The sequence below is a fragment of the Perognathus longimembris genome, chromosome 11 (genome assembly GCF_023159225.1).
Source record: "Perognathus longimembris pacificus isolate PPM17 chromosome 11, ASM2315922v1, whole genome shotgun sequence".
In the NCBI taxonomy this organism is placed as follows: domain Eukaryota; kingdom Metazoa; phylum Chordata; class Mammalia; order Rodentia; family Heteromyidae; genus Perognathus; species Perognathus longimembris.
This window is the reverse complement of record NC_063171.1, coordinates 9,477,196-9,491,671: the sequence shown is the minus strand read 5'-3', so window position 1 is coordinate 9,491,671 and position 14,476 is coordinate 9,477,196. Positions and strand designations below refer to the sequence as shown.

Below are 14,476 nucleotides of genomic sequence, written 5' to 3'. Positions count from 1 at the left end.
GGTTATCAGTAGATTTTACATAGGAGGAAATTGGGACTCATTGAGAAGTTTCCATGTATTCCTTATTATCATTGTCACTGAGAAGTTTCCATATGTTTATTAGAATTAAGTAAAGACAATGGCATTTTAACTAGAGCCCTTTCCATTCTGCTAAGATATTCCAGCTGTGGCAGTGATAGTGAGGATGAGGAAGGTAACTCTGTTGCTATGGAGGCAGTTTGATGATGAGCATGTCATCTCCCACCAGTGTCCCAAGGCACTAACAATGGGCAACCTTGAATAAGTTGCTTCATCTTTACATCTTCACTTTCCCTTTTTGTAAACTATTGAGTTTGTGTGGAGGTTGCATGCATTCACACACTCATGAGTGTAAGTTTTCATGCGAACTTCTTAGCTCTTTGATAGTTTATCCTTATTTCCAATCTCATTTCATTTCAGATGTTCTTGCATAAGGACTCCTTTTTCTGATAATACATTTAAGGTGCTTTCTTGCTTTAATTCCAAGACTGTGTAGTGTAGGCTTCCTAGAGAACTGAACTTCTTGGCATTTGGAGTCATTTAAATGCTGGATCTTCTCTCGGTTAGTTCTTTGAGAACCAGGACTTTCTGGCTGTCAATGTGTTGAAAGCATGGTGGAATGATTTGAATGTGCATAAGTTAAAACCTTCATGCAGCCTTAGATTGCACTTGATGTTTCTGCTAGGGTCCATAAAGTCTGAGTCAGTGCTTTAGAAGGCGTGGTCTTGAGTCTTTTTTTTTTTCCTTCTGAAAGTAGTATTGGTAGTTTTATGTTGATGGCTTTTTCCAAAGTGGATTGTGCAACATCACAAATAGCTATAGAAAAATACAATTGGAACTGGAAAATCACTAGACTGAGTAGAATTTGATATTCTGGCTCTGGATCAAGTGCTTTCTTACCTTCCATACAATTCCAAGTACAATTCCAAAGTACTACTGTTCACTTTAATAGCTTCTGTTCTTTAACCTCTCTGTCATCCTCTCCATCCTCACGTACCTACAATTACAGAAGTCATTATTGTCACCTGCCAAGGATAAGTAGACACAGCAGTTCTTTTTCCATGTAGGGTTGCCTTTTCTATTTATAAATTCTGTGTTTAGGTAACTGAATTTAGTTAAGGTAACTTCCATTAATCTAGAAAAGAACAAAAAACTCTCCAAAGTAAATAATTTCATAAAGCCTGTAAATGTTTTGTACATTTAAATTTTTGCATGGGAGTTTCATGAAGAATATATATATGGGGGGGCAGTCCTGGCACTTTGACTCAAAGCCTCAGAGCCTGAGCACTGTCCCTGGCTTCTTTGTGCTCAAGAGTAGCACTCTACCTCTTGAGCCATGGCACCACTTCCGGCCTTTTCTGTTTATGTTGCTGAGGAATCGAACCCAGGGCTTTGTACATTCTAAGGAAGCACTCTACCTCTAAGCCACATTCCGAGCCCCAAGAATCATATTTGAAATATTTATCTTCACAACATTATTTCTAGCGATCTAACAAACGCAAGTAACCTAGAGCTAAATTTTAAAAAATAAATCCATGAGATAATGTGGTTCTTTTATATACTATACTGTTTGCTACTACTGATCCACCATCATTCCAGTATTTTTTCAGCACATATAATCTATGTCTAAGTATATTTTTAAAATAATTAAATAAGTATGTGTTTTCTGTAGCTTCTGAGTTAGTATGATACCATTGTAAATATAGGTTTAACCAACAACAGGTGAACAGTTCCTGTTTCTATTACTCCCTCATGCTCCCAATACTTAAAAGTATTCATACTTGAAATCATTCATTGCCCTGATATTTTCCAACAAAAACATTTTCTGATTCTGAATTCAAGACTCTTTTAGTTCTAGGAAAGCACTGAGATAACTCTCTTACCAGGTAGAGTTTCTGCTTCTGCAGACTCATAGGTTATTTGCTTCTTTCTCCATAACCCAATGAATTAAAGACCCAAGGAGTAAAAAATGGGACATTACTTTATCTTCTCCATTAGAATCTCTATTCCCATGCCATTCATTCCATCCCAACTTCTTTTCTTGTTCTTGATTTTGTTGTGGTGGTAAGAGTCTTACTACATAGCCTGGCCTGGACTTGAACTCAAAATCCTGCTGCCTCAGCCTCTAAAGGTCTGGGACAACAGGCAAGTGCTCACATGCCCAGTGCTCCTCTTCCCTTCTGGCAGTGCTATTTGGTTTCAATAAAATTAGGATCCTCTAAGTTCAGGACTCTGGCAGAACTGCATTTAATAACATCCAATTAAAATGGTGTTTTACAATATTTCCTTCCCAAGAATTTTTTTTTGCCTTTGAACACTACTAATGAGGAAAGTAGCTAATATAGCTCTCAGAGAATCTGAACAAGCTGTTGTGTACTGTAATGTATTGCAAATGACTCACATTACAGGAATTTTCACATTAGAAACCTTTGGCTTTTATGTAGATTCTGGCTAGCAGTGGAGGATCTCAAGAAAAGGCCTATTCGAGAAGTGCCCTCTCGAGTTCAGGAAATATGGCAGGAATTTCTGGCTCCTGGAGCTCCCAGTGCCATTAACTTGGATTCTAAAAGTTATGACAAGACAACACAGAATGTGAAGGAACCGGGACGGTACACATTTGAAGATGCTCAGGTAAGTGCATGGATGGGCCTCATCCCAATTTGTGCTCCTGAGATGTGGACTGCTGTGAAGTTTTACCTTTAGTTTCATTATCACTGGCAGCTATTTACAGTTACTTCAGGCAACTAGAAAATAAGAAAATATCCTTCAAAGTTAATCTTGTGAACTAGAAAATAAGAAAATATCCTTCAAAATTAATCTTATGAAGCCTGGGAATCTTTTATTTAATTATTATTTTTTTATTGTAGAAGTAATGTACAGAGGGTTTGCAATTACATACATAAGGCAATGAGTACATTTCTTATCAAACTTGTTACCTCCTCCTTTGTTTTTCTTGGAATCGTTTACAAATTGAATGTTTTTGCATGTAAATTTTAAGAAAATGCCTATTAGAAATATGTGAAAACTTTTGGTGCTTTATATTTTTCTCTGCTTGACATGCAATTATGTGAGCGCACATTAGTGATGTCCTCACCTTAGAAACACAATTATGTGTATCTCTAATCTTGGAGATTCTATCATCCTGGCATTCATTGGTATTAAATTGTCAGGATTAAATTAGCTTGAAGTCCTGTCTGACTCAAATGAGCTTTATCTCTACTGGATAAATGAAATAAATGTTTTCAGACATAATATTTCAAGTGAATTTTTTTCTTCAGAATGAAAAAAGTAGAAATGAATTTTGATTTCCCAAGACAAATTTTTAGTGTTTTTTTTTCTCAAACTGAACCTTAATTGCCTTCTTAGAAAAAAATTAGAATTTCTGCAATCACTAGAAAAACATTGACATTAAAGATGAAAAATAAACATTCAATGAGAAAGTATTACTTCCTTATGATATAGTCAGAGTAGCTTTTTATTTTTGTGTTTTACTGTCCTGGGGTTTGTACTCAGGGCCTGTGTCCTCTCCCTGAACTTTTATGCTCAAGGCTATCACTTTATCATATGAGCCACAGCTCCTCTTCTGGCTTTTATGATAGTTAATTGGAGATAATAGTCTTGTGAACTTTCTTACCTGACTTGCTTCAGACAAGAATCCTCAGATCTCAGTTCCCTGCATATCTAGGATTACAGGCATGAGCCACCAGTATCCAGCTGAGACTTTCATTCTTCATAGTTCATTGAATTTCTTTTAGAGAAGTAACTCTAAAAGTACTTTGTTTTAAATAACAGCAGGACTAAAAAACAAAACTCATGGTCAAGCATGAGATACACAAATGTTCTTTCTTACTTCTACACTTGGTAGAAAATGCCTTTCTTCTTGGCTTGTTGAAAAGTTAACAAAGATTTTACCAGCTTAAGCAGGCATTCACTCCCTGTGGCCCAGCCTTGGCCTCCTATGTAGAAGTAATTACATTTACAGAGGCAGTGCTGAATGAAAACTTGAGTCTGTTGCTCAAGTCACCACCAGAGTATTTTTCTTTGAATGCCAGATCAAATGCTACCATAGTTTTAGAGTCTGCAAATTTCAGAAAACATTCAGAATGTCCTTCTTGAATTTTTAAAGTGAACATTTTCTTATGTCACTGAAAAATATTCTTTCTTAATAATGTCTCCCATGGAATGAAAATGTGTATTTTTCAATAGAAAATACTATCACTGGCTTTTAGACTTTCTTTGGCTTTCAATTAAACTCAGACAATTATCTTCAATTTCTTATAGTTTTTTTTTTTTTTTTACTCTATCTTCATCGATACACTAGTACAAATCCTTGCCATTTTGTCTTTGAGCCAAGTGCAAAGAAATGGTTAAAAATGAGGGATCTGGAGTTGAATAGCCTGGGACCTGAACTGAGCTTGCATTTTTCTGCATATCATATAGTTCTTAATCTAAACTAAAGATAGCAATGGTTACTAGCCATTTGGTGTTTTGCAAGGATTAAACAAGCTATCATAGGCCAACCACTTGAAGAGTCTCTGTCATATATACAAGTCTGTTCAACCACTGTGCATACTCAAACTCAGCTTCATATTTCTTCTTCTTCACAAAAATGCTATTTTGCTGAGAGCTGGAGGCTCACAGCTATAATCCACCTAAGCAGGAGGATGAGATTTGAGGATATTGGTTTGAAGCAAGCCTTAACAGGAAATTCCATGAGACATTTATGTCCAGGAAAGCAGCAAAAAGCTCAAGTTGGAGGTGTGACTCAGTGGTAGAGCACCAAACTTGAGCAGCTCTAGTCCCAGAAGTGGCACAAAAATACATGCAATTTAATAAATCAGAATTAAATAGATGGATTTGAATTTATATTTCATGCAATTGGTAGATCTTAAGCAAGAGAGGATACAAATACTAATATGTTCAACTCCAAAACCAAATACTGTTCCAACTTTAAAGTGCATTTTGATGTATTCTCAAATTTATCTTATTATACCTTTTCAAATTAAAATTTTATTGTAAAAATGATGTAAAGTGGGATTACAATTACATAAGTTATGTAACGAGTACATTATTTTTAACAGTGTTACCACCTCCCTCATTTTCTCCCATTTTCTTCACCCAAGCCCCTTCTCCCCAAGTTGTAAAGTTTCCAACATAGTATCTAATGAGTATCACTGTTGAACTGGCTCACCCTTTGTCCCATCGTTTCTGTGATTTCCCTTCAATTCCCTAAGTCAGATAAACTTATATACAAACATATACTTATATACAAGGGTATAGAAATTTAAAAAAACAGTGACAATAGGAAATAAACCAAAGAATTTTAAAAAGGAACAACTTCAAACACTACAATAAAATTGCCTCTTGTTTCAATTTCTAGAAGTTCATATTGATAAGCATCATTTTATATGGTCATATGCACGTAGATATTGGGCCATGGTGATCTTCACCTAAAAATATCCTCCTTTGTTCTCAGTGTCAAATGCTTAGAGTGCTATTTAATTAACTGTGTCCAATAGTAATTATATTTGTCTCTTATTGTATACTGGAAAATTAAACAGCCCAAAACAAATCCTCAAAGAAACAACAACCCAATTAATATGTGGGCTAAAGACTTAAAGAGACACTTCTCTGAAGAAGTAATAAGAATGGCCATTAGACACATGAAGAAATGTTCAACATCTCTGACCATTAAAAAAAAGGAAAATAAAAACAACATTTGGATTCTACCTCACCCCAGTTAGAATGGCCATTATCAAGAAATTTAATAACAACAGATGCTGGCTGGGATTTGGCCAAAATGTAACACCACTGCAGTGTTAGTGGGAATGTAAACTTGTTCAACCACTCTGGAAAGCAGTATGGAGGTTCTTCAAAAGACTAAACATAGAACATCCTTATGACCCAGCAATCCCAATCCTGGGCATTTATCCAACTGACCACAAACCAGCCCACACTAATGTCACCTGCATAACCATGTTCACTGTAGAATTGTTTACCATAGCTAAGATAGGGAATCAAACCAGATGCCCCTCAGTGGATGAATGGATCAAGAAAATGTGGTATATATAGACAATGGAATTCTATGTTTCCATCATAAAGAATGACATTGCCCCATTCATAAAGAAATGGAAAGACTTGGACAAAAATATGCTTTGTGAAGCAAGTCAGACCCAAAGAAACAGATTTCCTGGATTCCCTCATTTGTAATAACTAGAAAATGTTTATAAATGTTGCTTATCCTATTCTTACAGCTCAACCCTGAATTCATTCTTGGAGTTTATTCAATATCATTAAATGGATTCAATAGATTATTACTGGAGTGTGTAAGATGAACAGTCATTTCTTAAATTACATATTTTTTTCGAACACGAAGAGACTGGGAAACCCAACCTATTGTAAAATAGTTCGAATTCCTATATTCAACTGGTATTTCACTGGACCAGAAGGACTGAGGAGAATCACTGGGACTAAATCAAGACAGTCTCTGATAATACATTGTTTACTTGTTTGAATTCTTTGTCTAGCGACACTGATCATTAAAACAGAATACAGACTTGGTTGTAACTTTGTGATAGAGCACTTACCTAAGCACTGGGTTTGATTAAAAAAATAAAAAGTCAACAATTTGTTCTATATACTACAAAATTAAGGGAAGGGTTGCATTAGAAAGTGGTGAGAATGTTGAAAGGGGTGACACTGATCAATGTGCATTGTATTCATGAACTGCTTTGTTGAAATGGCAACTCCTTTGAACAACTATTTAAGGATAATTTTAAAAATACAGTTAAAAAAAAAAGAAGAAAAAGAAACAGCTAGGTGGTGCCAGTGGGCTCTTGCCTGTAATCCTAGTTACTTAGGAGATTGAGGTCTGAGGATTGTGCTTGGAAGTCAGCCTGGATAGAAAAGTCTGTGAGACTCTTAACTCCAATTAACATTTAATAAGCCGTAAACGTTTCTTTGGGTCTGGCTCACTTCACTTATGATTTTTTCCAAGTCCTTCCATTTCTTTACCAATGGGGCAGTGTCATTCTTTCTGATAGAGGTATAGGATTCCATTGTGTATATGTACCACATTTTCTTGATCCACTCATCAGCTGAGGGGCATCTGGGTTGGTTCCATATTTCAGCAATGACAAATTGTGCTGAGATGAGCATAGTCGTGCTGGTGGCTTTAGTGTGGTCTTGCTTGTAATCTTTGGGGTAGAAGCCCAGAAGTGGGGCTGCTGGGTCATAGGGGAGCTCTATGTTTAGCCTTCTGAGAGACCTCCATACTGTTTTCCAGAGTGGGTGAACAAGTTTACATTCCCACCAACAATGTAATACAGTTCCCTTTGTGGCCACATCCACTCCAGCATTTGTTATTATTGCTTTTCCTGATAATGGACATTCTTACTGGGGTGAGGTGGAATCTCAATGAGTGTTGTTTTGATTTGCATTTCTTTTATGGCCAGTGATGTGTAGAGCACTTCTTCATGTATCTCTTGGCCATTCTCATTTCCTCTTAAGAGAAGTCTCTGTTTAGGTCTTTAGCCCATGGTTTCCCTCATAGGGAATAAATAGTACATGTCATAGCAGAGAGCACAATAGCCTAGTAGCTATGCCCATATGAACACATAAGATGATGCTAAGTGAAATGAACTCTATGCTATGGAAACAAGTGGTATATCATTGTTGTAGTTATTTTCAACATGTGAAATCATAACCTTTTTTTCTTTTCCTCTTGTTTTCCCTTACCATGGTTTTATCCCTGCTATCACTGCAACTGATCTTAGTACCCTGGATACTGTATATACATGTATTGGAACTAGGGAAGGGAAAGGGAATACCAAAATCAAGAGACAAAGGATAAAAAGACAAACCATTGCAATAGCAATATATATAAAACCAATTGGTGTAAACCAACTGTACAACTCATAGGGGCAAGGGAAGTGGGGAGGGGGAAAATGAGTGAGGAGATAACAACTTGGATAAGGAATGTACTTGCCATACATATGAAACTGTAACCTCTCTGTACTTCACTTTGAAAATAAAGAAAAAAAAAAGCCAGAAATGGAGCTGTATCAAATGGTAGAGTGATAGCCTTGGACAGAAAAGCTTAGGAACAGAGCCCAGTCCCTGAGTTCAAGCCTCAGGATTGATGTATATAGATTATGTATACAGATATATACATATACATACATATGCATAGTTATATAGATATTTGTATTCTATGTAGATAAATAATAGATAGATAGATAGATAGATAGATAGATAGATAGATAGATAGATAGATAGATAGATGAGTGTGAATGAAAAGCTGCATAGTTTAGGGATAAAACATGGGAGACACATTAGGACTGGATATTATTTTTTTCTCTCTTTTTAAAAAATTTTTTATTGTCAAACTGATGTACAGAGAGGTTACAGTTTCATACATTAGGCATTGGATACATTTCTTGTACAGTTTGTTACCTTGTCCCTCATACCTCCCTCCCTCCTCCCCAATTCCCTCCCCCCCCCCCCACGGAGGTGTTCAGTTCACTTACACAAAACAGTTTTGCAAGTATTGCTTTTGTAGTCGTTTGTCTTTTTACCCTGTGCCTCTCGATTTTGGTATTCCCTTTCAGTTTCCTAGTTCTAATACCAGTATACACAGTTTCCAATGTACTCAGATAAGATACAGAGATAGTGCAGGTACAACCACAGGAAGGGGATACAAGAGGGTCACCAACAATAGAAGCTACAGTTTCACATCACATGTTGAAAGTAATAACAATTGTTTCTATAACATGGAGTTCATTTCACTTAGTATCATTTTATGTGTTCATAAGGGTATAGTTATTGGCTCTTGGGATCCTCTGCTGTGACTAGCCTAAACCTGTATATTTTATGTCTACCTACTGTGTCACCCTATGGAGGAAAAAACTCTCGATTTGGAGATTTAGTAATGATGTATCATAACATTTGTTTTCAGACTCGTTCTCTGACCCCAAGTATTGTATGGATGATAAATGTCCATGTCATTTATCCTAAGGATAGGAGTCTCCTGAGTTACCTGCACCCTCTAGGCAGCCTGTCCAGGATGGGTGGTACTCTGGACACCATGTCACCCACTTTCAGAATAACAGAACTAGCAGGTTTTTTTATACTCTCAAGTATTCTATATAAATCTGTTTGAAATTGACTTAAATTATTTTATGCCATCCCATTCATCAAATTTCATTAAAAGTATGGCTGGATGAGATTTTCCTCCTCAGTAGCTTCCAAACCAATTTAAGTAGTGATCTATGAATGAAATAGGCATTGGAAGATGTAAATATTCTGTAACATAGAATAGTCTCATTAGTATTATCATAATATTTTCGTTGCTACTAGATTTGTTCTTTAACTGAATGTGGAGTTCTTATTAAAGTATTTTATTTTTTCTGAGAAATAATAAAGGTGCCCTTCAAACATTTCTTTCTAGGAGCATATTTACAAGCTGATGAAAAGTGACTCCTATCCACGTTTTATAAGATCGAGTGCCTATCAGGAGCTCCTACAGGCAAAGAAAAAGGTATTTGTTCTTTGTGACTTTTTTTGACCCCGTTTTTAGACTCGGAGTAATTACCACTTCTTGGTTCAAGGTATTGAAAAAATGCAAATGGTGAGTGTGCATACGTCAAGATCCTCTCCCAAGTCTTCCATTTTGTAAGAGACATTTAAGTTGTTTTTTGTTTTGTTTTGTTTTGTTTTGATTGCTTATGTATTGTTTTTTGTTTCTGAAAGTATTCATGCTTTACAAAGCTTATGAGACACTGTTTTCATGTTTCATGGGAACCTCCCCTTCAAGGAATTCTGAAGGCAATAGAAAATTACAATAAACAAAAGAACAATATCAAACACTTGAAAAGTCTTATTTACACAGTGGTAATAATATATGTTCATAACTAATAAGAGACTCACATTTATAATGAAAGTTGTCTCAAATATAGAATCATTTACCTCTGGACACTTTTATTTGACTTTTATTCTGTATTACTTTGTATTCTTTTGCTGAATTTTATATACCTCAAATGGTACCTAATCACATTTTGAGAGAGTTGTAGTAGTCTTTATTATTTAACTAATATTTATAATCAAAACCTTATTGCACATACTCTTTATGTGATAAATATCATTCATTATTTTTCAATGTTAAAGTGAGTCACAACTCCCTGAACATCTAAAACCAAACTCTAGCTTTATATAATTCATACATTTAGGCTAATGAAATATTTTTAAGCCCAGTGTCTTTGCCACTGGAAATAGATACTCAAGTATCTGTGATTTCACTGTCCGCTATGGCAGCCACCAGCCACATGGCACTTCTTAAATTTAAACTTTAATTCATTGAAATGCCATAAAATTCTCGCCAAATTACAAATGTTCAATAACTACAACCAAGAGCTTTGATATTGGATAGTGTTGGACAGAATTTCCATTTGTTCTGAAATATCTATTACATTGCTCGCTCAGCCCTACATACAAGCAATGATTTTATCAATAGAAATTTTGCCCAAACAGAAAATTAAGCAGGCATTCTGAAGTTATGCCTCTAAAGTTTTCAATGTTTAGGTGCTGTGGCTTTTCACATAAAAGCTTCACATAGCTACCTCATTTCTGCTTAATTTGATTTTTCTGGTAATTACACCATTTTTGTTTGCCCAAAAAGGGCTTTCAGTGTTAAAAGAAACAACAACAAAAAAAATAGTGAATGCAGCCTTCCTCGAAGGTTCTCCTGCCCCTATGGGCTCTGTGATTTAAGCATGGATTTAGTATTGCATCATTTTATCATCCTGTCTTTTCTGCTCTTTCTTTTCTTTCTTTCTTTCTTTCTTTTTTTTTTTTTTTTTTGCTTCCCCCACACCCCTATTTTCCCTTAATTACTCTCATTCTACACCATCCCACACATATAAGTCTGGAAATTCAATGGATCGCAGAACATCTTTTGAGAAATTTTCACAGAATGTGGTAAGTTCTATTTTTTGAGCTATTACAAATCATTAAGTCCAGTGAAATTACTGCAATATCTCTGTTCTATCCCTCCATTCAGTCTTGTTTTCTTTGATATAAAAGTATTGTCTCTATTCAAATCTGGAACTTCAAGCTTCCTACTTATCTTTCTTCCCCAGCCTTTGCAGAGCAGAGAAAGTTGTTGTATGTCAACAACAAAATGCATTCAACTGAGGTTTGGAAAGAAGTATATAAATAGAATAAATGAATCTGATGTTCTTTATATTTGTACTCCATGTATCCTTTTCTTTACTGATGATAATGCATCCATTTCTATGTTTGTACCCTGAATTCTTCCTTAGGCTTAAAATATGAAGAACAATGAAGGTTTGACGCTTTCTACTTTTTCAGGGAGAAAATGATCTAACAACAGATAAATGCCAATGATATTTTGAATGGTACTTGGTGGCAAGCTAATGCTGCACCAAAGGCATGCACTAGCATGTTTGTTATTTATTATTTTCTACAAAGATGTTGGAAACTGTTGCATAATTCATTTAGGAAAAGTCATTCTTCTACCAGTATTTTTCTTAGCACCTTGCCATGTGTTTTGGTGATATATATTTGTTTGTGGGATTCTTTTTATTTTATTTATTTCTTGAGTTTTGTATTGTGCCAGTGCCTTTGGAACTTTATGACATTGTGGAAGCTCAAACTAAAGCTTTCAACACATTTATTTTTATAGGGCAGAAACATCCCTATTTTCCCATGCCATAAAAACTGTACACCAACACTGAGGGCCAGCACTAACCTGTTATGAAAAGAGGTAGAAAAATCTTGGTTTATACTCAAGTTTGTCTGCATTGTCTGTTGAGTTGTGTGGTTACCTCCATGCTGCTGCTGTGTGTATGTGTGTGTTGTGGCTTTTTGCTGTGATGGTCAGTTAAGTGAACCTATGTGTGTTGAAATATAAGCAAACTGGATTCAACAAAAGACAATGATTTTTGTTTTCAGTTTTCTTCAAGAATCCTCATATAGCACTTACTAACACATTCTACATTCGAATTATGACTGTGAATGGAGTATTTAAAAGACTTTAAGCAGTAATATGTACTTTGAACATTCAACGTTACTTCATGAGCTAAAGAGATGGAGAATGAGAGACTCCAGGAATTAATCACACTAGAGGCTTCAATGAACTTTGATTTGCTCTATTGGGACCTCTACCCTAAGAAATTCCTACATAGAAATGTCCTACATAGAATTTTTAAATTATGCCTCATAAGTAACCATGGAGTGATAAAGACAATGCTAAAATAATACCTCAAGAATTTCCTGCAAGTAGTAGCCATAGACATTGAAAAGAGTTGGTGTGCTGTTTAGGAATTGCTTTGAATTAATAATGTTGACAGAATATTATTCCTGAGATTGGAATGGAAGTTTCTGTTGTGTAACTAAGAATAGGAACATAATTTGCAGAAGAAGGAAAAGAGAAGTAAAAGATTTACTTCTTCTCCACCTCCAGCCCAAGCCTGACAGACTTCCCAACTCCTAAAATTGTACTGTTGCAATACCTGCAAGACTTGTCCAGGAGCCAGTAAGAAACAAAGAGCCCAAAACACATCTATGTATTTCGGCAATTCTCAGTAAATATAAATAAGATGAACAGGGCAAAAATCTCTGTAATGTAAGGCTAACACTAGATGTTCTGAGGAAAAAGACATTGAGTATTTCTTTCTCTCCCTCTCTCTGTCTCCCTTCTCTGCCTGTCCTTCACACACAAACACACACACACACACACACACACACACACACACACACACAGTATAGTAATGACTTTCAGAAAACCTGTAAAAGGCATTAATCCTTTTCTGTCCAGGAAAATGAGAATGACATTTTCTGATTGAATATTTTGCTTTAATGTTACCCTGAAGAAATGAAATAAGTACATGAATAAATCTCTGAGTCTGCCCTTTAGAATAGAATATTCTTCTAAAGTAGCATTGATTCTGAGGTCAGCAGCTATGTCAGGCACCCTAAGTATTTGTATACTAAATTCTCTATCACATTATTTTAGGTTGAACAGAATAATTTCAACATAAGATAAAGAATGAGTAATTTCATTATAATTTGATAGGAAAAAAGAGGGAAGCTAGGGTTTACAGAAACGTTTTATGCATTCCTGTAGCTGCCCTTGTAAATTAAGTAAAGTTGAAAAATAGACCATGTCCACTACAAGACACAGAGAGAAAATATGAGTAATTAAGTATTTGAGACTAAAAGTGAGTTAATGACTTATGCTCTCTGAGTGCTTTCCATGTACCAGGCTCTGCCCCATACTTTAGTTAAATTATTTTAATAAGGCAGCTGTTACTGTATTAATTCATCTACCAGTTTTACATATAAGAACATTGGAAAATATATCTAGGTGTTATATAAAATTCTAAGGATCACTTATCCAAATTTTGTGCATCCTGCTGCTCCTGGCCATTTCCCCAACTGGTTGAAAATCCTACCACCCAATGACATCTTGCTCTCTAACTTGAGTGCCTTTCCAATTTGGGCCTATTTTAGGGAGCTTATTTCCAGGCTTCAAAATGTCATCTTTGTAACCTAAGTCATAAGAATAGCATCTTCTTTTCTTTCACTCTAGAGTCAAATATATGTGTATAGCTAGTTTTTTCCCCCAATATCATTATTAGCTTAACCAATAAACATCTGTCAGTATGTTTGAGGGTAATTTGAAGAAGTAGTTAAGAGATGCATACTGTTTACAGTATCCAAAAGCCCTTCATTAAAATTTTTGGAGCTAACCAAACAGGTGTCATTTCACCTCCTCAGATGTACAACTGTGAAAACAGAGGCAAGGTCACTTCCCACATTGAGGAGGGTCACTCATGTCCCACAGCCCTTAAGTGCTAGAACCTGGACTTATAGATTGCTCTTATTCTTTCGATTAAGCCCACCACAGGTGGGATAAGGATCCCTCAGACTGGTATAATACACTCATCTTGGCTTCTTGTCTATGATTTTCTTATCTATCCATCAATCCATCATTTACTCATTTAATTATTTATTCACATATTTATTTTACTTTTTGAAATGGAGTTTATGTAACCCAGGCTAGCCTTAAATTCTCTATCATCTTTTTGTCTCAAACTCTCCATTGTTGAGATTACAGGTGTGCCCCATCACACCTAGTTAAGGTGTATCTCTCAAAGTTTCCTATGTCCTTTCATGCCTTGAAATGTTATTTGTGTTGTTATCTTTGTTCTTCTTTGACAAGGTTTACAGGCTTTACTAATTGTGAAAATGACCTCTGCTATCATCATCAAATCCAAAACCATCTCTTCATTAGCTAAATTGCTACAATGCTTGTAACAGGCCTTGGAGATACACAAATGAAATAAGGGGGAAAGGGTTGGGAAACAGATAAACAATATCTTTTATCAAAGTTCATGGCTTTTATCAAAGCCATTCATATGACTAGTATCCTATCTTT

The 14,476-nt window shown here is 35.6% G+C and overlaps 1 protein-coding gene across 1 annotated transcript in view; it reads left to right on the top strand.

The window, feature by feature from the left end:
- Positions 1-11,794, top strand: part of Rgs7 (regulator of G protein signaling 7) — a 436,763-nt gene extending 424,969 nt beyond the window's left edge. Inside the window, exons 15-18 of the mRNA XM_048357041.1 lie at positions 2,463-2,649; positions 9,467-9,556; positions 10,939-10,992; positions 11,720-11,794. Coding sequence (XP_048212998.1) covers positions 2,463-2,649; positions 9,467-9,556; positions 10,939-10,992; positions 11,720-11,794 — 406 coding nt within the window. The remainder of the gene's footprint in view (positions 1-2,462; positions 2,650-9,466; positions 9,557-10,938; positions 10,993-11,719) is intronic.
- Positions 11,795-14,476: the final 2,682 nt, after the last annotated feature.